A 27,711-nucleotide genomic window follows, 5' to 3' on the forward strand; every position below is an offset into this window, starting at 1 on the left:
GGTTTTACGGACAGTGGCAATGTTTTAAGAGTCTAGTATTTTGACTGATTTTTACCCAACACTGCCCCTTAGTGGAAAACTGGTGCATTAAAAAGAACACCCAAAATGCGAAAATACCGTACAGCCCAAAAAAAAATACAAATATGTAATATTTACCACTTACAAAAATTGCCCTTAACAAACATAAGAAGAGAGGTAATCAATTCGGTCCTGACCTATGGTGCCCTTGTAAACTAGGATGTCTTTATGTCATATTGATTATTTAATAAAATATCTTTACTTCTCACGTGACAGCAAATGTGGAAAAAATAAGCATCTCCCGCCCTCTCCTGGCTGGACCGAATACAATGTTGACGTCATATAGTCTCAAATGATGCCCATTATTAGGACAAGAAATATGAGGTCATGACGACTGCCACCGTTTTGTTTTGTTTTTTTCTTTTTAGCTATTACCGAACATAGTACCGAACATATGATCGAATCTTGTTCGGTTATTTGGAGAAACGCCCTACGCTTGTTATTCTTAACAGCGTTAAAATAAGAAATGTGAGAAAACAGCTGCAGCTATTGGGGAAATATGGTCGCCTTTGGATCGTTGCTGTAACATTAACTACGCGTCATTTTACGGATAACTGACTATTAAATTGTGCACGCACAATGTTGCTAAGATTCTTCCAGAGTTCACGCGTGAGAAGGAAGCCTGTGATTGGCTAGACGCCAACTGACATTAAAATGTAGCATCCGAAACTCCCAAGTTTAAGACAAAAAAAGACTGGAGTGCAGAATTTGGCGTGCTACGTGATAATCCACCGCATGATTATTATTTTTTAATGATCCGAAACAGTTGGCAAATATTCCGAAAGCCGAGCCGTTTAACGTCAGGCGCGAACGCCGTTACGTCGGAAGAGCTCGAGCCGGTGGCACAGCAGCAACTTTAGCCCCATTCGGAACCTCCTCCACATCGGAAATAACGACGGGAATAACAACTCTGACAACAATGACGCCAAGTTGCCGCTGTCAAAGGCGGCGTGCTTAGCTAAGCTTGGGAGCCAGCAGCACACATTAGAGCCCGCGCCGAGACATCATATCCGTATTAAAAGCGAAAATAATCCCGAGGTAAGGAACCGAGGAGTGGTCCAAAAAGCTAGCGGCCGTCGGCGTTTCTCTTGATATTCTTCTGCTTCGGATCGCTTTGCGCTGCCAAACTGTGCGGCAGCCGTCGAAAATCAACGCAAATTTCAGAATTGGATCTCCCTTAAGATCCAGCCAGCGCAAGGATTTTTCCCCCCCTGCTTCTCCTCCTTCGTTATAAAGTCGCCATTTTGCTTCAGTGCCTGTATAAACCATCCGGTATTCCAATATTTTTACTCAAGGAGTCGAGGAATGACGCGTGTTTTCCGGCGATTTTTGGTGTGTTTAACGGCAAGCTTGGAGCGGTGCCTCGTGGTATATACATATTAATGCCTCAAAACAAGGGGGCACGGCCAGGCTAAAGTCTCCCGGATTTTTTATTTTTTTTTAACCTAGAAGCGATTTATCTTTTTTTTTTTTGCTTTCTTTTCAAGGAGAGCAAAACGACAACGTTCCTCTCCATCAGCAGCGTTGTGACCGGTCCTTGACACACAGCAGGTGGGATTGCCATGGAACAAAACATTGGTGGATAAACGCCCAATACGGTGCCTGTCTCCGGACCCCCCCCTCCTCGAGGGCCTGCTGGAGCTTGCTGACCTGGGGCCAGCCGGCCGTGAACCGTGACCAAGCGGACCAACGTTTCAGGTAGGCGCGACCGCAGCTCGTGGAAGCCACTACTTTTAGTGCTACTTTCTTTATTTCTTTTCTTTCTCATCGCTCTCGTGAGTCACACGAAGGTGGAAGCATACCATGTGCACTGCTAAATGACTTGTTTGCAGTATGTCAGCAGATTGTGCGAGTGGATTTGAGGAATGTTGTGTCAAGTCTTTTTTTCTAATATTGACTCCTGACATTCCCGTTTTTGAAGTAGTTCTTATTCCGTTAAACATAAACGATTGTCATGCTGTAATTGTGCACTTTTACATTACTCCAATATATATACATATATATATATATATATATATATATATATATATATATATATATATATATATATATATATATATATATATATATATATATATATATATATATATATATATATATATATATATATAACAGATATAACAGTCTTGCGTTCACTTATAAGCAGACCGGTTTTCTTCAACTTCAATACAAAAATATCACCAGAGAAGTGATTTGAAAGTAATCAGAGCATCATGTATGTGTATACAGTATATCCTGTAGATCTGAAGCTCTTGAGTTTTTTAATATTCAGATGAAAAAAATAGAAACATATTTGTTTTTTGCTTGGTGTAAATCAAATATAAACACAGAAGACCAAATAATACATTTAACCCTAATTATGATAATATTTCACGTTAATATAATCTGAGCTTTTAGGCATCTCTCTCACCATAGCTACTAGTCAACGACCACAGAACACATTTGAGTCAGTCTGGTTATGTTCAAAAGTGAGCAGTATGAACGGCAACTATCAGTATCAAAGTGAGTAATTTGCGTTGATTAAACTGCCTTTGAAAGGTAATCTGACTACTCTCGTCAGACGGTATGGAGCACTGCTTGCTTGCGGCTAATTTTTGCTAGATGCTGCAATATATGCTGTCAAAAGAAAAAAGAATCTTGTGATGTTTTAATCTCGTCATATCTTGTCATACAAATCTCATCCCATCCCTAATATTGGATGCATGCACAGTGAAAAAGCACAGATTTGTTGTCATGTTTATTTGTGGTAAACAAGTGTGAACATGTGTCCCCTGAAATGGACATCTAATTGCACAAAAATAAAAATTGGCTTTGGATTGGAAGTGGGGACTTAGACTGACTGTGTAAATCAATCACCATTAAACAGTTCTCTAGCTTGGCCCCAAACAAAAAACAAAACCTCAACTTTACAGTCTTCACTTCAGTTATCCAAATTAAACTCCTGTTTTTATGTTCATGTGTGTGTGTGTGTGTGTATATATATATATATATATATATATATATATATATATATATATATATATATATATATATATATATATATATATATATATATATATATATATAGACTTTTCATCTGTGAAGCCCTTTAAGACTTCGGTGATTTAGGGCTATACAAATAAAATTATATATATATATATATATATATATATATATATATATATATATATATATATATATATATATATATATATATATATATATATATATATATATATATATATATATATATATATATATATATAATTATTTTTTTTTTTTTCTGGCACATCTAAAATAGGCTGGTTCTAAATGAGTTAAGTTGATGAGGTTACAACAAAATAAACTAATCGCAGACCACAACACCTAGTATGTGTTTCCCTTGCAATAAACAGCAGTGAGCAATCATGTCCACTGGGGAGAATACCCACACCAAGCTGATTCATCCATCCATCCAACCATCCATTTTCTAGAGCCGCTTATCCAGGTACACTTATCTCTCTGAAGTCTTTTTTTTTTCTTTTCTTTTCTTTTTCCCCAGAAACAGTAACATAAATCAACATTCTCACGTGATAAATATTGTTTGTCGCATACATTAGAAGTAAAATCAAGGTTTTGCTGAGCTTAATTTACTAGATAATACCTTTTTTTTTACCGTCTAACTTGGATTATCTTTGCCAATCAAAGTGAGGTTGTCACTTTACAATCTCCCCATTGGTTGCTGGAAAGATGTCACACCTTTGCCCAATCACGTGAATATGATACATTATGTTTTGGCAGGGTTCTGTTCTAACTGTAATCTATGCAAACCTCTGAAATGAAAATGTATGAACAACAACTGTGAGTGACAATAGCTTCAATCGCGCCTCAGTTTACACTGAGTGGCAGTGGCACGTAAACAGCGGCTGAGCGGCTTTGCTGAGTGACCCTTTGTGTGCTGTTGTAAATCATTATGGGACTGACAGAAACACACACTCACAAAACGTATGTGTGATCGCTATCAGTTCCACTTAGCATAATTAGCCATTGTCAGGCTTCATCCATTAGACGGCCCCCACGTCCGTGGCAAATGAGGGTTCAGCACCCAGCGCTTGTTGCTAACATATGTCTTCTTATGATGGCAATGTGCAGTTAATAACACACTGGGGTCTTCTTAAGGAAAAAAATGTCTACCCTTATTTGGACTGGACCAAGAGACGTGCAGCTGGCTGTCATGAGGCGCTTTGAACCCGTCACCCTTGTCCCTCTAGTTGACTTAGCCTTTAGCTAATGGGCAGAACAAGGAGTTAGCCGAGTCGTGAGAGTATTGATTTTGAAATCAAACATGGAAGGTCATAGCCTCATTAGCACTACAGATGATGAGTGGCTTGGATGATTGGTTTGACTTCAATCAGATAGCCTTCAATCCAGCCGCACTAATGGATAACTTGGAGATACACACTTGGCGTACGTGTAGACGCTATCGTCACATACTGTTTGCATTGTTTGTTGGGAGTAATGCTTTTGACACTTCCCGTGTCTGCCTGCTCACTGTACCAATGTAGGCATGGAGAACCCCGGTGGTACGAGGCTTGGGAAGCTGTCGACGTCAGGTCTGCCAAGGGGCCGCACTTCCAAGCATGGACAACCCCAAGAGCCTGTTCGAACTGTGCCATGCTTTGAAAACAACATCAGACACAGTAAGTGGCAAACGGTCCCCCCAAAAATGATTGTCACACTTTGTTGAAGAAGTGGGAACTGGGAGTTTTGTTTTTTCAATTCCATTTTAGAAAAGGTGGCAACTAGGGAGTTCAGTTTGATACCAGTGCAAGTAGTCGCCCATGTCAGGTATTAATATTAATGGTACTATTTATACATAACAGTTTCTTGTGCTTATCATACTCAGTTTTCAAAAATTAAGGCGTAATTACAGTATAGTAATTTCATTGTTTCATTCGTTGCATCCGTTGGTTCTGTTTCAAGGTTTTTTTTATTTTACCTGAATATTTTTACCTGTGCATCTTTGTTACTTTTGTGGTCGCAATGATGGTTAAACCATTGCAAAAATGCTTTATAATGTACATGTTATAAAAATATTTTTGTTGATATATAAAAAATATATCTATAAAAATTGAAAACGTATTTGCAGTAATCAAACTAGTTATTTAAATAGACATACTGCATCCATCTTGTGATGGATCGGGGATCAGTTATTGGTTACTTTTAAACTCACAGACAATGGTGATGGACCTTTAAAATGCTGATTGTACAAAGTCTAATTGAAAACACGTCTTCTAAACCACACATCCAACATTCTGCTCCTTGTGCATAACCTCTATTTCACAATTAGGCTCATTTTCAAATTGTCGATTAAAAATAGCAAATTAGTCACATGACTTCAATTTATTGCCCAGCATCACTATCAATCCAATATGATAGCAGCGTGACTTGACTTGTTTTTCTTGTTTTTTTTTTTCTCTTTAAAATTGTAGACTAGACTTGATCAAGTTATATTAATCAAACGAAGATCAATGGTCAGCAACTGTAGGTTTGAGAAAGTTTGACCTTTTTATTGGATAGAAGAGTAGGAATGGAGTCTGGAATGGAATGCTTACATATGAGTGCCAGAAATATACCATTATAAACCAATAATTTTCTTCTTGGCTGATACTGGAATGATATCTGATATCAATATTGGATCAGGATGTAAATCCAGGAAGAATATATTTCTAGTATACGTCCAGAATACTGCACAACTTGTTTGTATACGAATGACATATGACGTACTAGATTTTTACATTTTCCTGTACTGATATCTTTTTAAACTAGGTTTTAAACTAGGTTGTTTGTATATATCCAACCTCAATTGGCTCCTGGCCACATTGTCTCTATTAGCTGTGTTTTGTGGGTCTAAACGTTAGACAAGTGCCTGGTAAGTACATTTCTTGCAAACGGGTTTTGCGCCAAGTCATCTGAATGGAAATTGAAGATTTTAAAAAGACTGGCTATCAGTCCAATAACCAGTAGAGCTTCGGCATTACTTATTTTAATAGGGTGATGTAGACTTGGAAAACTGGGACTGTTCTAATGACCCAGTTGTTTTGGTTGCTACAAAATAGTCTTTTAAACCCTCCCATCTCATCCCACACACACACACACACACACACTCTCACACACACTCCTCTGTACTTGTGCAGCACTAATACCATTGCACAGGACGACGGTGCTTCAATTTTTTTTAGGTTAATAGGCTGCCCTCAAGGATGGATTATGAGGCATGTGAGGCTGTATTTGTGTGTGTATGTAAATGTGTAGTATGTGTGTGAGCGTGTGTTGACATGAGTTTGCGAGGGGTTGACAGATTTCCAAATCCTCCTTTGCAAGAAAAAAGAAAAAGCTAAGAACAGAAGCTCATCATGCCGAATTCATGTACAGTATTTCTTAAATATTTCTTAAATGGCAAAGTCCACCCGAGACATTTCTTGGCAAAAATATCTTCTATGCAGCCTCACTATCCTAAAGACAGCACTCCGATTGTGGTTGTCATAACCTTCTATAGGGATAGTATTTAGCCTTTAGCTTTTATTTAGCCGTTTTCTGAAGAAAATGTTAATATTATGTCTGTAATTTGAGTAAATGAATTTTCATGTACAATTAATAGTTTTGAAAAACATATGAGTCCACTTGCTGTCAACTGATAGATGACATCACATGTTGCTTAAGGCACATGTAACGAACAATCACAACTCACCTGTTTTCTGGCTTGGTCATGTGACATTTGCAAGCTGAGCCGCCAATCATCGTTAGCTGCATCATCGTCACGAGCAGGTGGAAAAAATACAACGAAAAAGATGTTGAAAGAGAAACTTTGTGTTACCAGGTCTGTTTGCTGTGAGCATTTTCGTTAAACTTTCTTTTTGACACTTCATTCTTTTGCTTCTTTCGTCCCACAAAGATAAACGATACTGATTGGATATCGGGCAGTTTGTCATTCTGGAAAAGGTGTTTGGCTCTTTTGACGCTTTATTCTCTTGCTGCTTTCTCTTCACGATGATTTGACCATGATGTTGGCATGTCAAATAATTTGTCATTTACGAGAACGTATTTACTTTGTTGCGTGCCTTTATTTAATGTATTTCTTCCTACTACAAATACACTGCCATATGTGTGTGCGCACAGTTCAGCGGCGGCTAATTTAACTGACAGCAGGACATCATTCCTGTGCCATCTGCTGACCTTGCATATTTGAAACCGCATCAGATTCCCAGTCGCCCTCCGCCTGTCTTTATTGTCCTGCTCTTGTCACATGCAGCAGAGCCTCCAAGGTCCAACGCAATCCATTCCATGCTGCTGGTTGACTTCCAAGTTGTAACTTGAAAATAAATGTTCTTATTCGAATGATAAATTTAAATCAAACCAATGAATACTTGATAAAGTAAATAATGTACTGTATACAATGCAAGCACTGGCAACAGCTGCTTATTTAGTTAGTTAGTGTAAAATATTAAGAGAAACTTGACAGAGACTATATCAAATTTTTATTAACTAAATTGCTATGGTGGCAATTATTAACTATTTTTAATTGGCCTCACACACCACCTGAAAAGTTATGTTGGGATTGTAACATTGTCAAGGTATCAGATTGGGATTCGGTCTTGGCAGATACCCAAAATCAGATGATCCGGAGTGGACTTGGTGTAAAAAAAATGTCATTGGCCATCACTAATATGTACTATATTGCTGAGGTATCAGATTGGTGCTTGATATAGGCAGATTCTTTAAACCAAAAACTCAGACTTTGGTGCTAAAAAAATGATTGTGAGAATGAGACATGCCTAATACATACACTCACAATGGCAGTGCATAAGCCCAGAAAAAGGAGATGTTTGACATTTATAGCCAGGAATGGCTGCGAATGAGTTAATTATTGTCCCACCACAACACATAATCTAATGTACAATATTACAGCGGCGTAAAGAGTGGCCTATTGAGAATTATTATTGTTGTGAATTTGTATCAGTAACCTTGTAAATTTGTTGAGCCATTTATTTGACACAATCTGAGTGTATAACAGACATTATGTTGGAAAATAGATTTTAGTTTCCATCTCTGCTAGTACACGACGCATCTGTCTCTGTCCTCAGAATTATACTTACTATGTGCCGAATATGGACTGTAACTCAGAGCTCCTGACTGAATGTCAGTAAATCCACTTTTGGCCCAGGCTCAAATGAGCATCTGGCAACAGATGCAGCTTCCAGGGCGGTGGAGTACGCAGCTGATGTCTAACGCTCTTCCAATCAGTGCCGATCTGAAGAGACCATTGAGGCGTTGTGAATTACACCAGAAAAAGGCAGAACCCTGAAACCCAAGCTCTTTTATTTGAAGCAGGCCCTGTACGTTAGTTACGTGCGCTATCAACTGAGCCACAGGTGCGCTCACAAAGTACTGCTCTTTTCACAAAAGCTTTTGTCAATCAACGGGGCTTAACCATTTGAGTAAATGAAGCTGTGCTTCAAAGAAATAAAACGACAGGAAAAACACACATTATTTCCTGTTGTGAGAAATCATCTTTATACAGCCATCCATTTTTTGTAGCGCTTGTTTTGTTCAAGGTATACGTGCAAGTATTTATTCCTTCTTGTGTATTGGACGTTCTGCGTTGGAAGCAAGGTTTATTTTAAATCAACACTAATAAACTTTTCAACCTTCATAAAATTTTTCCATTGCACTTCTGATGAAACATAGACTGGTACTTTTGTCATGGCGGGAGGGCGTCTGTATTGTTTTTACTAACACTAAGAAACTTCAAGGAGGGTGGTGGGAACCTTGCCACACACAAAAAAAAAACAAACAAATATTCTGACTACTAAACAGCATACATCACGTCCCCTTTTCCCCATTCATTATAAAAATGTCTGTTGATTCTCGGCATGATCACTGCGGTAATGGCAAACACTGCAAAAACAACCAAATAAACTAAACGTTAAGGTGCCAAAAAAAGGGGGTTTGGGGGCTACCTGGATGAAAGAACACCCAGGGATCAACCTGGTCCGGCTTTCATTCGTGGTATGAGTTCGGACCTGGCAGAATTTTAAATATCTTTCGATGCTCAAATCAAAATGATAATGGTAATGTTAAGCATAGGAAATTTACGTGGTAACAATGAATAGCTACCAGCTTGTTAGTTCGCAATCCCACATACACGCAACAAAAGTATGAAATCGTAATACACGATTATGTTGGTGACATCATCTTTTCACCCTTCACACAGCTATTAAAAACAGAATGTCACAATGCTATACGTTGGTCCTCACAGGAAATGTTGTCTTCCATTACTCAAAACACTACCTCTTTTGCCAGTATGACACCACCCTAGTCAATGAAAACTGAAAGTAGTTAAAATGTAACTTTAAGCCAGAGGTGGGCAACTCCGGTCCTCGAGAGCCCCTATGCTGCATGTATTCATTGTTTCCCTCCTAAAACACCTGAATTAAATGATCTGGATCGGTATCAGGGTTCTAAAAAGCTTGCTGATGACTTGGTAGTGCTTTGAGCTTTAAGCCATTGTTCTTAAGTTCCAGTTCTCCAGGGCCGGTATCCTGCATCTTTTCCAGGTTTCTCCTTCCAAAACACCTGCTTGTAATGATTAGCTCACCAGTAAGCTCTGCACGAGCTTGAAAATGATTCTAATCATTTGAATGAAGTGTGTTTAAGAGAGAAGCATCGGGAACATGGAGGATCCTCCAGGAATGGAGTTTGAGACCTATGCTTTAAATCATAGTTGTCGAACTCCAATCCTCGAGGGCAAGAATCCTGCATGTTTTCTCTCCCCAACACACTTGATTGAAATGATTAGCTAATTAGCAAGCTCTGCAAGAGCATGAAAATGATCCTAATCATTTGAATCAAGTGTGTTTGAGAAAGATGGTTTGAAAACTTGCAGGATACTTCAAGTACTGGAGTTTGACACCTGTGCTTTAAGCCATCTGTAGCTGACCAGACCGTTTTTATTCAAAACCATAAAACACTCTGTTTTGGGGTTACGTGAGCGGAGTTTGTCCTTGTAGTGGTTCTTTGGACCTCTTCAACAAAAGCTTTACTTGTCTGCTTTCAGCCCGCAGTCACATATTCTCTCGTCAAAGCTCGATGTTGTTGACGCAAAGTTGTGATACTGGATCTTGGTTCGGCACAGCTGTGCCGGTGCCATACGACTGCGTCTTCCAAACAGCGCTATCCTTCTAATCCGACTGGGCAGATCCAGACAATGGCTCCTATGTGAGCGCTCGCAGAGAAAACAAATCTGCATTCTGTTGCTCTTGTGTGCGTGCGTGTTGAAGTGTGTGGGGAGTAATTGCAGGCGTAGTTTGGAGAACTCAGGGGTTATATGAGAGCGTCAGACAGCTGCCAGGACCCTTGGGTCCTGGTGCTTCTCTTACTCAGAAAAGTACTTTTTTATCGAAACGCATGGCTTTCTAGTTCTTATATCCATGAAAATTGAAAATCGCTGTTTTGCCACTTTCAGAAACAAAAGGCCTGTTCACTATAACTAAAGCTTCCCTTGCAAATATCGTGCAATAAATCAGTTAAGGGTCCAACTAACAATTTGCTTTTGCGGGTTTTATTCCGATAATGGAAGGATAGATAGTTAGGCAATCAAAATGTTCAAAAAGGCTTGCACACTACCACAATGAATTGCTAATGTTTAAACAAACTTGCCATTTTGCCAGCCAATTATTCCAAGAATCGATTAATCTGTCAGTACAAGTGAATTTTAATTTTGTGACAGGAACAGTAAGGTTCTATTTTCAAATTAAAAGCAACATAATTGGAACATGAAGCAATTTATTTCAAAATTGCTTCGCATAATGAATATTATAGCCTTTAAACAAATGTTGTCACTAATGACACAATTTTCCACCAGGTGAACCAGAATTAAAACAGATGATATTTCATGTTTGAAGTTTCTGAATAAAATATGCGTGGAGGTACCACAATAAAATCAGTTCCAAATCTTATTAAACCATACATAAATGCACACTACTGTTTTAATGTATTTATTTTTTCCAATGCAAAAATGCTTTGCGCTGGCTGAGAGTACTTAGCTAACAGAATACTCCGCAGAGGGTGGTACATCATTGAAAAAAGGTTGAGAGAGCAACTGTAATAGGCCATTGACCATCACAAAAAAAACATGATCATTCCTTGTTTTCTCTCTGTATTGTTTGGTTGCTTTCTAATGGCTTCAGAGAAACTATGCTCCGCCCCAAGTACAGTCGTATGTGCAGTACAAAGTCATGTGTGAGGTCTATCTCTATTATATGCATTCATTCATTCAATCATTTGCACATTCCTAATAGTACTCTTTTTTTTTTTTTTAAACAATCTGTTATCTTACACACGTTTGATTTGGTTTCCGCGCCTGAGGAGTTGCGAAGATACGCAGACAGCTGGGTGAAAGCCATTGCCTGACATTAAAATGAGCAGCTGTTTTAGCCCTTGCACTTGTGCCTTCGAGTCGAGGTTTGGATGTGACATAGGCCTGCTTTCTCTCAGCCGGGACAATAGCCGAGTGTACTTCTCAGACTTGAGCAACGAGGCTGACTGCATTTTGTTGACTGTCGTATATTTCATACGTAACAAGTGCTTTGCTCATGGTTACTTGCCTGCACATTAAATTGAATTGGCTGCAAAGAGGCTTTTGATCTGGCTAACTATGACAAGTTGATCTTATTCCCATAGCAACTACAGTCTATCTTCCCCAGGAGTGGGCTGTGTTAATGAGGACTTTTATTTTACAACAGTGGTTTTTAACCGTTGCTCAGTATATTTTTTCAGCAAAGTACCCCCTAACGATCCATCCATCGATCCATCTATTTTCTATAGCCACTTTTCCTCACTGGGGTCGCTGGCTTGCTGGTGCCTATCCCTTGTGTCTACGGGCAGTATGCGGGGGACACCATGAACTGGTTGCCACCCAGTTGCAGGGCGAACAACCATTCACTTCACCCAATCACACCTATGGACAATTTAGAGTGTCCAATACTTCTAGCATGCATGGTGTTGGAATGTGGGAGGAAGCGGGGATGCCTGGATTGAACCCATGCAGACATAGGAAGAACATGCAAATTCCAGACAGGAAAAAAATCAGCTGCATTAAGTTGCATCATGTTCCACTTCATCTGCTCTTAGTTTGAAAACAAAAAATGTGCTATTCCTGTCATGGCATTAAAGTACATTAAATACTTTTGGTGCGTAACTGCGGAAACACTGTTAAAATATTACACACACCCTAAAGTGTCTTCATGTACCCCTATTAGGGCGCTGCAGTTTTGCAAGACCTTTTTTTTTCTTGCTTGGGGAATTTGGGAGTATACTCAATTTCCTGTTCAGCACAACAGCTGTATCACCCCTTCCAGCTACTAGAGAGAAAGCCAGTTGAAATTTCCTCTAATGCCAGGAGAAGATCAACACTGTCTTCTTATAATAATACTACTACTAATGTACTACTGATAATAATAACTCAAATTTCATTAATGTACACACAATCACAATCTTGCATATATGTCAGCGTGTCATTATATTCTGCTATGTCTTATCACACTGTTCTCTCTTTTTGTTCCCATACAAGCCTTGTGCAAAACGTGTTGAATGAGCATGGATTTTTCTTTCTTCTGGTATTTTTGCAGCCGAGCAAAGGTAGAATCGAGTGTTTGCACTGTTGTGAGCGTGAACACAGCCAACTGTCTTCCCTTATTCCCTTAAGATGGACTTGCAAAATATGCAAAGCATTTCACATTATCCATTCATCTATTTTCTATAGCCGCCTCAGTAGGGTCACTGGCTTGCTGATGCCTATCTCAGGTCTCTATGGGAACCCTGAGCTGGTTGCCTGCCAATCGCAGGGCACACAGGGACAAACAATCACTCACACACCCAATCCCACGTAAGCATAATTTAGAGTGTCCAATACTCCTATTATGCATGTTTTTGGATTTTGGGAGGAAACCGGAGAAAACCCACGCAGGCATGGGGGAGAACGTGGAAATCTCATCTAGATTTCTTTTCAAATAAAATGGTATTTCAAGTGTAAACTCTCCTATATATATATATATATATATATATATATATATATATATATATATATATATATATATATATATATATATATATATATTATATAGCTGAGTATATTGTTTAATCAAAAGAGTTGAAAATATTGGGTTGGACTTGAGAGGCAAGGGGGAGGAAGACTATAGAAATGCATCAGACATTGCATAAGCAAGAACGTGAAAGCAGCAGTCTTGGGAATTGGGGGAGGATAAAGCTGAAGCAGTGGTTTTTCTGTGTGTTGCTATGTCAAAGGTTCACTCCAGCACTAGCGATTCATAGCTGATCGTTAGGGCTCAACCAGGCTGCCTTTACTCAGTTTGCGCTCTCAAAATCAAACTGCATCAAGACATTCTAAGTGTTTGCACTCATTAACAAATCAAGTAGTAAGCAAAGCTAGAATTGCAGAATTCATACAGTACATTCGAAATGAATGAAATCTTTATTCATATTCCACTAAGCACCTCTGTTATTTCATCTTCAATATCCTGAATGAGTCATTGGTTTTCTGCAGCACTAACAGAATTTTTTTTCTCCCTTGTATTTTGCCAGCACCAGCGTGTGATGAGGCAGCAGAGGGAAAGAGGAAAGGTCGTCCCAAAGCAGATGAGCAGGAACTGCGAAGCATCCCAGTGAGTATCCCTTTTTCATTTGAGTGGGTGGTCATCATGTATTTCCTCCGGGAACAGAAATTCAACAATATTCAATGTAGCAGCAACGTTCTTGGACGTATTCAATCCTTCTCCATTTCCACCGATCAGGCCCACTTGATTGCACAGTGGAAGGAAGAATTTAAGCGTCGCTCCAGAGTTAAATGCCCATGTTCAGGCTGCTGGTTGGAATTTCCCAGCATCTATGGCGTGAAGTACCACTATCAACGCTGCCAGGGGGTGAGTGTCGTTACTCTCTCTACCTGCATGGTCATAACAAACAAACGTTGTTACAGCAGATGTTGGTTTGGACATTTATGTAAGCATAATATTCGTTATTTTGTGATGGAATAATTGTATTTTATCATATAAAAACACATTGCTTGTACACCTATTGGCATGCGGGCGCACACACACACACGGATATATATAGATATATAGCCTCCTGGCCATTCATCCATGCACGCTGAGCACTTTATCCTTGAACACTCTTCTTTTGCCCAAGTAGCTCATCAGCGAGCTCTGCAGTAGCTTCGAATTGTTTGAATCGTGTATGTTTCAAAGAAAAAGTTGGAAAGCATGCGTGGCATTACCCACCATGGACTAGCGTTTGAGACTTCAGGAGTAAGAGGGTTAAGAGGGTAAAATAACGACATACTTTACTACAATGATAATTGAAAAACCCAAATACTGGCGACTTTTCCGCATTTGGCCTCTTAGGGGCAGTGTAGTGCTGTAATGGATGGAGTGCACTTAAAATGAGAACGGAAGAAGTTGCGATTGAATTCTGTGACAATAAAAAGTTTTTTAACCAAAGGGTTTCCCAATCCCTGTAAACGTCCTTTCACAGAATTTGTGTGTGAATAGTCATTATTGGAGGGAATATTATTTATACTCGCGACATTTTCCAAACAAAGCTTTTTTTGTTTGTTTGTTTTAAATATAACATGTGTTAATCATTTTTGTTGTGGGTTTACTTTTACCCACGCGAGTGCATCGTTACACACCATAGAGCATGCTATAGGATGGCAGAAACACACACGCTTCACGCTTGCTACACTAGCAACATGGTCCATTCATAGTACTTTCACGCTGTCGGAACTCGGGAGCTTGTTAACGCACGCACTTTTCATATTAATTTTGCATACTTATCCTTTTCCTTTAATTGTAACGTTATAAATATCAAGAGATGTCAGAATCGAAATCAAAATGTTTTTTTTCTTCCAGAGTACAGTAGCTGAGAAGCAGAGCCATGGCTGTCCATATTGTGAGGCGGCGTTTGGAACTAAGGTGCGCCTCCAGAAGCACATGCTTTGGAATCACCCAGACAGGGTTAATTTGGAGTCAAAGGATGAGCAGCTTCACAAGCTTCAGAAGAACCCTGGCAAGTCCAACACTGCAAAAAGGTCAAGAAAATTTGAAATTCAAATTTCCTGGCTTATTATCAGACTTGATCATATTATTATGTCATATTGCAGCTTGGCTTTACTTTGTTTGTGAATTCAGGCCCCTGGATATCAACCCTCCATCTCCCATGTTCTTCAAAGTGAAAAAGACCTTGGAGGTGTCCACCCCCTCTCACAATGGTGAGCTGACCCACCAAAGGAGTGAAAGGAAGCAGCACAGCCAGTCGTCACAGCAGAGTCACCAGTCCCAGTTAGCGCAGCCTCAATTTGAGCAGTCACATTCCCAAAGCACATCCTCTGATGCAGGGGGGAGTGAAAGCGAATGTGGCAGCCTACCACCATCTTATCCAGATGAAGACCCAGAACGAATGAAACACAGTAAGGTTAAAGGATTTCCATTCCTCGCAAGCTTCAACTGGAAGTGCTTGACCTTTTTTGTTTTCCTTCATGTGATTTCTTGAGCAAGGACGGAAGCAGAGAACACCCAAGAAGTTTACTGGAGAGCAGCCTTCGATTTCTGGGACGTTTGGATTGAAAGGTATTGACAAAAAGATGCACCAGATCTGTGGAGAGCTAGCTTCCAAACTACTGGGTGCGTGTGCTGTAGGTATGAGTAAAGTGGAGGAGAAGCTGAAGGCAAGCCGCGTGAGGAGAGGTGATGGGAGCGGATTTGTCGAGGAGTCTCACAGACGACAGACTTCAAACCCGTCTTCCGCTAAACACACAGCTAGCACCAGTTCAGGTGAAGATTTTGACTCACATGGAATATTTGATGATATATTTTCTCAAAACTTTTCCAACGGTGGCCTTTATCTTTGACTGAAAGTCTTAAAACAGTTTGTAATTTGGAAACTTGCTACGAAACATTCAAAGGAACCGGACACTTGTCATTTCAACAGTTTAGACCAGTGGTTGTCAAAAACTTATCGGCAAATGTAGCTCCAAAGTTGTATTTTCTTTGTCTTTTTTTTTTTTTTTCATTAAAAAAATGGTTTGGAGAGAGAGTACATGGCTGACCAAATTTCACAGTGGGGACATCACTGAAAATACTGTAGAGAACCACAAGTTTAGACGTTCTGATTTAAAATCAACATCTTGTAATATGATTATGTAATCTTCATCCATGACAATTATTTACTCTGTGTCTGCATGCAAAAAAAAAAAAAAAAAGTCGATCCTTCCATCCATTTTCAATCACCGCTTATCCTAATTAGCGTTGCAGGCTTGCTGGTGCTTATCCCAGTTGTCTACTGGCAGTAGGCGGGATGCCAGCCAATTCCAGAATACAGTATTAAAAGTTGTTTCTTGCAATAAAAATGTTATTTTGTGTATAACCAATAGGAGGCAGCAAAGCACTTTTTTGTAACAAATCTGCTTTTGGTTGAAAAGTATATTTCTAAACTAATAAACACAACGTGGCACACGTCAGTCACACATCAATATCTCAGCTACTCAGGAAATCAGGGTTCTTTCTGATTTAAAAGATTCCTCAGCAAATAGATGTCATCCTAAAGCAAACCCAATACCTACAAGAATAAAAATCCTCAGTCTTGCGACAGTTATTTTGATTTGCACACTGACAAAGAAACATCCACCTGTTTTTTGTCTAGGTGCTGGTCCTGACACCCAGTGGCAGAAAGCAATTTCAGAGCGAGGCGAAGTGGTGTGCCCTACCTGCTCCATAGTCACCCGTAAAACAGTCCACGGCCTGAAGAAACACATGGAGATTTGCCAGAAGGTCAGAAGACAGTTGGCGGGAGTGTTTTTTTTTGCCGAATTTGCAATGGCACAAACTGGGGTCCCGTCACGAGGGGCTCCACCAAATAATCTGGCCTTGGGCAAAATCTTTGCAATATTGAAGGCAAATACTACTTAAGGGGGAATTTAGTGCGAGAAAACATTGTAACAGAATCGACCTGGGTGTCACTAGTTTACACACAACCTAAAGTCACAGTTTGTTTGAAAAAAATACATTATGAAATACATAGTGCGACATAAATTAAGCATACGTGTGTTATATGTGGCTCCCATTCAACTACTAGTGACACAAACACATACCTCTACTGTATGACAAGAATGAATGTCTTTATAATTTCATTACTTGTGCTCCCACCCCCACAGCAGTGCATCCTGAAAACCGAAAAATACATTTTGACTTTTTCTTTTCTTAACAATATCTTCACTGCTGTTTGTGAGGAACAGGTACCAGGCCGCCCCATCAATTGTGGAAATCTGCAAATAATTACTCTTATTGAAATTTATTGGGAGTAAACAAATGCTATTTTAGTCATGATATAATTTTAAAATTAATCATTCAATTAATCATCCACCCATCCTTGTCCATCCAAGAGATGAAGTTTAATGATGTTTAACACTAACCCTTAAAGACTGTTTGGTTGAACTAGTGTATGACAACAAAACTATGGAATCGGAAGCTGTACAACACACAGTTCTGTATTATCAGTCTCGGTCTGAAAGTCACTACATCTGGTTCCAAATATGAAGTACTTCTTTAATGATTGGCCCATTTGTTTGTTTTTTCCTCTCTCTTTTTTTTTTATATATATCTTAATTGGTGGCTTGATTTGAACTTTGACCCTCTGCAGCTCCAAGAGGCCCTAAAGTGCCAGCAGTGCCACAAACAGTTCAAATCCAAGGCAGGACTCAACTATCACACCATGGCAGAACACAACTCCAAGGTACACACTCATCAACGTGACCGATGTTTTCGTCAACACTGGCAAATACTGTCCTTCTTTTGAGATTTTGTTTCTCCAAAGACGTGGGGGTTTCAGGGAATTGGATAATTTGTTACTTGACACCAAAAGCAGTTACGAAAGAGGTCAGACCTACACTATGTATAGTAATCCACCACTCGCTGAAACCAGTGTCGACTTTCACTAAGTCCTGTATACAAATGACGCATTCACAGGAGCATTTGCGCTCCCGTGATCTAGACGGAAGAATATTTATTTGTTGCATATTAATAAGACACCCTTCTCCAGTTTTTATTTTAGGGCTCATGCGTGAACAGACGTCCCGCAAGCGCTCACTCTTTCTGCAGCTGTCTGAAGTCTTGACAGCTGAGAGCTTCTTAAAGATATTATCAGAGCACTCCTGCATTAGAGCTCTGGGCTTTGCTGAATAATTTAACTGGGTTTGAAAAAGTAACATGAATGTTTCATGAATGGACGGGCTGCAAACCTTGTGGCATGCTCTGTTTGTGTGCGTGTGCGTGCGTGCATGAGTAAGTGAACACCTTTTTTTTTTTTTTTTAGAATGCCGAAATATACAAATCTAGATTTGGTGTACAGTATGGGCTGAAGGTTTTGATACACCTTCTCATTCAGTGCACTTTCTTTATTTTCATGGCTGTTTACATCGCAGATGTGTCCTAATCTTTGGCCTCTATTGCATATTGCAATAGACACTTGTACACAATAGCACTCTGTGTATAAAAAACTATCAAGAAGCAAACATCTGTAGGCTGAACCTAATGTATACTGTATAATGATGTTTCGAGCACCAAAGAGGAAATTTGCCAATACAAAAGCATGTTTAGTTGCTTCCTTTCATTTTTATCGCCACAAAATTTACAAAATTTGTTTTTCATTCTACCTTTAATGAATTTAATTGCTATTCATATTTTACATTGGTAAAAATAATTGTTTGTAGACTGATATGAAATATATAGACTGAGTTTAACCTACTCGTTACGAAGCACGCTATGTAGATCTATATATCTATTTGACTAGCTAATCTGCTTTTTGATAGTTGTTTTGACCGATTACTTCAAACCTACATATATTTTTAAATAAAATGATGCGTATTCAGACTTTTTTGAGGTCGTTATTTTTATAAATAAAAGATAATATTCAATATACCGTATATAATCTCGACTGAATTTTTTTCCATCACAAAAACCCACACCACAAAAATGCTCTTTCATCAAGCCCCACTGAATTGCCTCTTTGCTGTCGATAACAAGGCTGCATGGCAAAAAAAAATTTCGGCAGACTTTGATGCATTATGAAAAGGAAAAGACAGCTTGACTTGTTCAAGACAAAAATGCAATAATGCATGGATGTCAGCAGGTGGGTGGAGAGACACAGTGAAGGGCAACCTTACACACTCTGATCTCTCCACGGTCATCACTCTGGTAAAGATAGCTTCAGCTAAGCATTTCTGGAGACCTCCATTTAAAAAAAAAATGTGGGTTCAAAGATGACTATCTGTGGAAGAGTAATGAGGATATTTAAACAAATGACGAGAAAGAAGAGCACGTCCGGGAGTTATATCCATGCATTGAAATTGGAGGACCTATTTGGCGTATCAGATAGTGGTGATGACTTTTAGACAAATTAATATTCAGCTGTGTCAAAATATAAAGCATCTAAACTTCAAATCATTTTCATGTTGCAACATCATTTTCAGCATTTGGATTTTCATCGGGCGTAGATTGCCTCACAGTCTTGTCTCGTTTCCGTCCCGCCCATAACTGCAACTGTATGTTACTTGATATACAATATAGAATTGCCTCTAAAAGTAGGGTAGTTTCATCATTTTACTAACATACACCATTTGTTTTAATTGGACAGCCATGATTTATGTAACCACTTAATTCAGAGGTAGATGTATAATCGCGTGCAGTGAAAACTGCATTTTGGGAAAGACTTGACTAGTGCTTGTTTGTCCCTCAGTCCTCATGGAGTGAACGCCAGATGGATGATGATTATGAGGAGCGAGAAGGACTACGCCGAATACTCAAACAGATGGGGAGAATCAAATGCCCTAGTGAGGTATATCATTGATTTGTCTTTCCCTCATTCTTTCCAGGGCCAGCTCTGTATGATCTCTCTTTTGGCCATTTTTCCTAGGGACATGCTGATTATCGGCTAAGCCATTACAGGCGCCGATAGGTCCGCACAATATCGTCACCAAACTTCCAAAAAAATCTAATGATCTATAATATTTTAATTCAGCAAGGCGGTGCAAGGGGGGGCTTGGATGATCCCTGTGAAAAGGATTTGTTTTTGCTATGCGAAGTGTAATAGTGATGAAATAAGGATTGGCATGTTTTTTCAGGCACTTTGATGCACTTTTTTTAACCTGTACAAATGATTTTTCCTTGTGTCAATGTTAAAAAGGATCAGTTTTAGGTGTACTTCTACAATTTTTATAGATATTAATCTTATTAATGGTCGGTGTGGCAAGTGTGTGTGTGTGTGTGTGTGTGTGTGGGGGGGGGGTCTCTTTCCCTTGGGGGCTTTGCAAAATATAACTGTGAAACGGTATTAATTTGATGGAGTTTTTTTTCCATGTACAGTTATTATTTCTGAAGACAAATTTTGTCATTTGCTGTCAACTGAAAATAAAATCATATACCTCAAGGCTCAGGTAACAACCAGTCAGAGTTCAGTTTGTGAGCATCACATGAGCGGTAACCGGTGAGCGGTGATTGGCGAGAAGCTAAAATTCCAAGGATTTGATCAATCTTTTAATAAACTAGATTTTAAAGCAATTAATCAGTGATCCAAAAAAGGTTACAGTTGAATTTGATAATCGATTACATGTCGATTCATTGTTGCAGCTCTAAACAGAAAGTTTTCATACTGAGAGTTAAGAATATGAAACAATATTTTTGTGTCCTTGACGTTCTCCATGTTTATATTTAGGGATGTTCAGCTTACTTCTCCAGTCTAATGGGCTACCAGTACCACCAGAAACGTTGTGGACGTGAGTTTTCTGAAGTTGAGAGAGCCATGTTTCTCTGCCAGCACTGTGGGAAAACATACCGCTCCAAGACTGACAGGGATTACCACGTACGCACTGAACATTCTCCAAACATCGCCTCCGCTATGACATCGCCTACCAGCAACAAAGACAGTAGGACCGACACCAACAATAACACTGGCAAAGAGAGGGTAACATAGCAAAAATGATATTTGGAAGAAAAATATCCCAGTTGACATTGATATAGTTTTCATTGTTTCCCTCTGGTCCTTCAGGTCACCTTTGAGAAGTTTTCTGGCGGCAAGAGACAGCAAAGCCAGCCCGAATGGCACTTAAAAACAGAGTTGGTCCGAGAAAAGGACAAGGTCAAAGATGGAGATGGCCAAGTGAAGAACAGAGTTAAGGAAAAGACGGTCCCCAATGAAAGCTTTCCCGAGGATTTTGAACGGACACCCAGCGGCAGAGTGAGGCGCCGCTCAGCTCAGGTGGCCGTCTTCCACTTGCAGGAGATAGCAGAAGATGAACTTGCCAAAGACTGGGGCACCAAGCGCCGCATCAAGGATGACCTGGTGCCTGACAGCAAGCGGGTAAGAGAGTCTTTTAATCACTCTTAACTCCACATGTACTGCCTTTTGACTGGGCAGGCAGTGCATAAGTCAACTAATTCACTCCCACCTAAGTTAAAAAGGGTCTTTTCTATGGTCTATGGTCGTCCATGGCAATGAAGGAGTGCATTAACACTTTCTTGTGTATAGTTGAACTACACTCGCCCAGGCCTTCCCAACTTTAGCAGGGAGCTTCTAGAGACCTGGAAGACTCAAGTCAAGGAAAACGGCTTCATCTGCTGCATCAATGAAGTAAGAATGTCTTGCCAACAAATTTGCAGAGGTGGGCAGTTCGTCGGTACAGATGGAGTGTCTGTCGGTGACAGACCGATGTTTTACCATCGTGCGGCTGAATGACAAAATATTTTAAATATGAGGAATTAAGACCAATAGAACAGTAGAATTCATCACGTCATTTTAATCATTGGAATCATCACCTGTCACCGTAGGTAATTGTTTGTCACCGCATCCAGTTAAATCTTCCAAATTCTGTCACTGAAATGCATAATCTCGCTCTACGCATTCATTGTAAAGGCCTAACGTAAAAAACAATGTTTGGAATCAAGTATTGAAATGTTTGTGTTATGATTGCTTTTTAAATATGATTTGAATGAATACATCTTTTGCACATAGTGAGGTGACAGCATTCAAGTAACCAATTGGCATCTTGCAAAGTGATCATTGCACTCTGATTGGCTCCTAGCCCGGAAGTGCAGCAGAGGTTTACTGCTTTTTACGTGTAGTGTGTGACAGATGAGATGTGTTCAAAAGTGTATTTTGTTTAATGCAACCGTTTCTAAAAATGCTTTTGGAAAGAATGTTTCCAGAGGTTGAAGAAATTCAAGCATCATGATGTGTTTGCCTCCTAGCAGGCGTGGTTGCTTATTGAAGTCTAGTGCCAGGAGAACAAGTTACACCAACATACTGTGTAGCATTTGTTTGGATGCTGCAGGGTCTATGGGGCCAAACTGTAAATGATGGACCAGCAAAAACATGTAAAATGCCCAACTAATTAAATTTGTTTCTTTTATTGGATCAAACAAGTCTGGGGTCTAAAGGTGTCAGTCACATTGCTGTTCAATCTGGACTGTTGAATGTTTTGTTTTTGTTTCGGACAGAACTGCGAGGCTGTCTATTCCAGTGTGTCTGGACTAAAGGCCCACCTTGCCAACTGTAGCCAGGTAGAAAAGCTCTCTTGACAAAGAGCACATGCACAGAATGAAGGTAATATTTGTATTTTTTATGTATGTTCTAGGGAGGTGGCGAACTAGCAAAGTATACATGTTTGATCTGTCAGAAGGAGTTTAATTCAGAGAGTGGCGTCAAGTACCACATAAGCAAGACACACTCACAGGTGAGTCGCAGATTGGATGTCAACTTTAAATCAGCAACATGCCTGAGTACCATTTCTGTCTTGTCTCATTTTGTAATACATTCAGAATCCAATGTGAATGAAGATGACAATTGTTTGGTTTGCCACAATAGTAATTATATGTATAATATACTTATAATCCAACAATTTACTGCTACCTACAAATATATATAATACTGTACTGTCATGCCTTGGGCTACAGTTATCGAATGTTTTTGTAATCAAATATCTTACTACAAAGATTATCAAGCTGGGTATTTGGATGACAATAAAAAAAAAAAAAACTTGTTAAAGAAAGTTATGAATACAGTAGACAATACAACAACATTCCCACTCAATAAAAAAAGAAAAACTATGGATTTTTTGTTTTGTTAATTAAATTTAAACTGCATAACGTCAGACTAATTTACTCTACGAACATTAGCAATATTAGAATAATAGCTCTCCATGTGGGTTATGAAAAGAGTTGACATCAAACCACAGTTGTGATTTTTGCTAGCTAAAACACTAAAACAGCATATTTGAGTAAGTGGCTCTGTTTAAAAGTGATCAGTAGGAACGGCAACTGTCACTGTCACTTGAGTCATTTATGTCTGTTGAACTGCCTTAGAAAAGTCATATTTACGCCTCTTGCCAGTCTATATGCGACAGTTGAGTGCTGCTAGAAGCTAATGGTGTTAGCCTCCTAGGGTGGCAGACAGCTGCTAGCTGCTAATGTTGGAACTGTAGATAATTGCTGACAAGAGGGGCACCTTAAGCATCCTCAATAACTAGCATAGTTAGCAGTTGAACTAGATATTTATACCTAAAGTAATCAATTATTTTAGTCCTTCATAAATTACTCTGTTCTTCTTGATTCACTAGCCATTTTAGACCATCCAACAGCCAAATATTTGAAAAAAAAAAAAGCATGTATTCTGGATTGAATATCTTGACTCTTAAATAAATAAATAAAACTGTTTTTTTTGGGATTGAATGAGTTAACGTGCAAATGTTCCTTCTTGAACGTTTCTAATCAGCACTACCAATGTTTGTATTGTTTCAGAATTGGTTCCGAGCATCCGATGGCGAAGGAGGTTCCAGCAGCAAAAATAAAGTGCTTGATGACGACGGCGTACGAGAAGAGGTGAGGAACGGCGCCACCGCTGGCAAAAAGCGGGGTCGCAAACCCAAAGAGCGCCTCCCTGTGGTTGTTCCTCTCCAAACACAAACTGAAGAAGAAAACGTCAGTCAAAACTCTGCAATGGACTCGACCCCGTCCTCGGACTCGGCGCCGTCCCCCGCGCAAAGCCCTGACTTAACGGACATTCCCGATCAAGACCCGAACCAGCAGCACAATGGTTCCGCCATGCGGCAAAGCAAACCGAAGAAGCTGCCGTTGTCCGAGTAGCTCAACTTTTTTATTTTTATTTTCCCCAGCAAAGGAAGCACACAGGACGCCTGCTCCAGATGTGGTTGAACTTTGCGTGAAGCCAGCACTTACAAAACAAAAAAAATGTGGCCGCAGTTTGAAAAGGTAAACCCAGATCAGTACTGTTTCCATTCCAGTGATCTCCTTTTAGCACGCACTTCGGTTCCCACACTCGGCAGGAGTTTTGGAAAACAAAATCAAAGACTTTCTCAATGTTGACTTCCGCAGAGAAAACATTTTTTCAGCAGGAAAGGTCGTCGGTCGGGCTCAGCGGAAGGTCATTTATTCGAAAAGACTCATATTCACCACACACCTTTTCTTAGCATGGTAATGTCATGTTTCTATCACAGTTATACTCTGTACAAAAACACTTACATGGATATAGCTATATATTCCAATCAATGATGCCGTCACATTTCAACATGAACAAAACCGTCATTGATCGTGCGCGTTCAGAATGTTTTGTGTTGTTTTCAGTCTGTCGTGTTGTTTTTTTTTCTCAATGGCGAAAATCACATTTAAGCTTAATCGTTTTTTTTCCCCCAAAAGACATTTTGATTAATTTTCTCTGTCAACCACTTGAAAGGAATTTCTGCTTTCAAACCCATAATTGAATGAAGAAAAAAGACTAGTAAGGAGAATATACTGTAGGATTTTTTTTGTACAGACTCAACATTTGACTCAAATTCAACAGACAAGGAAGAAGCTTGAAATACGGTCACTTATAGAAGACTGGCAGAGCCAATTGTATGACTGAAGGAATAATTCTTATGAAGATCGTTGCACTGTTGCAGCACAATCAAGTAGGGGAAAAATTGTTTCGCTTTTTTTTTTTTTAAGCCACATTTTGGCTTTTGCTTTATCTTAAACAAATGAGACTAGAATGAAAATGCTATCTTTTGTAGAGGTTTAGGAGAATGATCTTTTATCGTTGCAAATCATAATTCGCATATAATAATATATATGAACTTACACCTGGATGTTCAAAGATATCGCGTTGCACTTTAACCCTTGTCGTTCACCTCTTGTGATTTTTGCACTCCCGAGATACTTTTGTGTAACCGAGTAGCTGGCGCACAGAAACAGAAATATTTTATTCTCGGAACAGACGTTTAGATCCCATTTCTGGATAATGGACATCTTTGTGATCGCATCCATAACCTCCGGAGACCTAGCCTATTCATTTGTGTCCATATCTCATTGCCAGACAGCAAATCTTAACACATGAGACATCATCGAACAGGCTTAGGTGTCCTCTAGTGAGCATACAAGGACTTAGCGGGGTAACTGTTATGAGTCAAAAGATAGCGACCAAAAACTAACGTCCACTACAGTGGACACAAAAGAATAGGCTGGGACTCGGGAGAGTAATCACACACGACTAAAGTTTTTAATTTACCACACAAAGCCATAACTGCAACCTCCTGTACTGATCATTTTAAATTGAGTTTAAAAAATATATATGCATCAAATTTTATGAAATCACCACATGGAAAAGTGTGCAATGAAAGAATAGTTGATACTTGAATCCACTGTTGTACTCAAGAAGTAAGCAAATGAGGGATCCAGAAAAGTTAACGACACCTTCGTAAAAACCATCTCCAAGTCGAGATAGCACTCTTGCCAACTTGTTACTTGACCTTAACTCATTCGGTGCCAATGACGTCTCTAGACGTCAAATAATTCACTTTCACCGGGCTCCACTGACAGCTGTGGCTGGCAGTGAATGAGCTAAACAACTCAGCCACACATCTTTCCTCTGCTCCAGAGTTCCCACTTTCAATTTTGGTTTAGCGCCGGCATTTCAATCAAGCCGTGAAAACACGTCTGATGAATAGTGTCAGTAGAATAAATATTAACACACATGACATTTTTTATAGGCAAGCTCAGATGTTTCTCCATTTTTAATCCAAGTGGAGATAATTATGCATGTCTGTCTCTCTTTCTATGAGATGGACCACCTTCTTCTTCTATCCAGGTTTAACCGGTGAAGATTTATCAAACAAGCACTGATTCATTTCCATCTGAGTAGTCGAGAATGTGCGTTTGTATGTGCGTGTGGAACATTTTGCGACTTTGAAATGGAGTTTGTCTGTTGAGTGCGGCACAGAATCAATCACAGGTCATGATGAACGTCCCATTTCCCGGGCAAGCTTTTTGTGTTTCGGATATGATAGTTTTAGCACTGCTTTTACCCTGGGTATTTTATATTTGATCGTGCCCTTTACTTATCTGTCTTCCTACGGTATGGAAAAAGGCATATCTATCCCGCAGCGTGCGCTCACCGCAACATGTTTAGAGAGTAAAGCAATACACTACGTTTAGATGAGCTTGTGTGCTTGCCGAGATTTTGATATTGACGTCTTCTCACAGTCGTGCGGCTTTTTCTCAATTATCGACTTGTTTGTTTGCTCTCAAAATGCTTTTGATCATCTATATGGTAGGCCTATGTCTGCTTACACTGTTATTTTGTCATTCATTACTCTGATGAGGAGGGTTTTTTTTTTGATACAGCGTGACAAATGCATAGGGATTGTCTTTCAATCTTAATTATTCAATATGGGACAAAAAGGCATATGTATATGTGTTTGTTTCTGTATTTAGTGCACTTACTATACCATGAAATACTGTAGGCTTGAAATAGGAGTGTTGTTTGAGCTTTCTAGTGATCTGGGCTGTGTGTGGTGTGACTTTTGTAGCCGGGCAAACAGCAGACTCAAGTGTCTTCCCTTTTGTTGTTTCCTAAAACCGAGGCGAGTTCACAGAAAATCCGGTCGAGACCGTCTCAGAATCTTTATTTGGATGACAGTACGCTACCTACTTTCAAAACAGGAAAAGGCATCCGCCCATGTTGCAGGTTTCCTTATGTTGGATGAGAGTTTTAAGAGATGATGTTGTAGCTCACAATGGTGATGTAGTAAAGATATCTAAAATCAAGCTGTGTTGTATCCTAACAGAGGAGGCTTTCTCCCTCCTGTGAGTCTGGACTGTTAACAGTTTTCTCCCAAACGTATTGTATGAACTGTTCATTAGCCCTCAACTAATTAATAAAGATTTGTTGAAAAAAAAAAAAGTCAAGTAGTACTATGTTTGTAATGGTTTGTAATTGAATACTTTCTCATAGTGTGTACGCATTTTTTCTCATTTAATGTTTTCTATCCTGCTCGTTCTTCACCCTCACATACATTTGGGACTAGTGACTAATGATTCAATATGGACTACCACAAGAAAACACACAAGTGTGAGGAGAATATCCATATTCTGAGGTACTACTACAAGCAATGTTGGTTGTAACACAGTTTAACACCTGTGCAGTTCTCTGTCGAATCCTTTGATCTTTACAGAGGCATTTCACATCAAAGACTAAAAAAAAAAAAGACACTGGGGA

General features: G+C 39.4%; 1 protein-coding gene across 3 annotated transcripts; it reads left to right on the top strand.

Annotated features, from left to right (window-relative positions):
* Positions 1-809: 809 nt before the first annotated feature.
* On the top strand, positions 810-27,387 carry znf512b (zinc finger protein 512B). 3 transcript variants are annotated; one of them, XM_088438803.1, is made up of 18 exons: positions 817-1,116; positions 1,566-1,776; positions 4,602-4,736; positions 13,699-13,778; positions 13,908-14,036; positions 15,024-15,202; positions 15,303-15,580; positions 15,669-15,740; positions 15,810-15,944; positions 16,813-16,940; positions 17,809-17,901; positions 19,903-20,001; positions 20,878-21,126; positions 21,211-21,522; positions 21,691-21,792; positions 22,659-22,721; positions 22,796-22,894; positions 23,958-27,387. In XM_088438803.1, exons 3-18 carry the CDS (start codon positions 4,604-4,606, stop codon positions 24,300-24,302), a joined length of 2,496 nt encoding a protein of 831 aa, XP_088294929.1. In that variant the 5' UTR covers positions 817-1,116; positions 1,566-1,776; positions 4,602-4,603; the 3' UTR covers positions 24,303-27,387. The 3 variants fall into 3 exon arrangements, 2 of the variants coding, with proteins under 2 accessions (XP_088294929.1, XP_088294937.1); XM_088438811.1 differs by having other exon boundaries at positions 817-1,776; XR_015868367.1 differs by lacking the exon at positions 23,958-27,387 and having other exon boundaries at positions 810-1,116; positions 21,691-22,721; positions 22,796-22,889.
* Positions 27,388-27,711: the final 324 nt, after the last annotated feature.

The sequence above is a fragment of the Hippichthys cyanospilos genome, chromosome 2, assembly GCF_059441005.1.
Source record: "Hippichthys cyanospilos isolate Australia breed blue-spotted pipefish chromosome 2, RoL_Hcya_1.0, whole genome shotgun sequence".
In the NCBI taxonomy this organism is placed as follows: domain Eukaryota; kingdom Metazoa; phylum Chordata; class Actinopteri; order Syngnathiformes; family Syngnathidae; genus Hippichthys; species Hippichthys cyanospilos.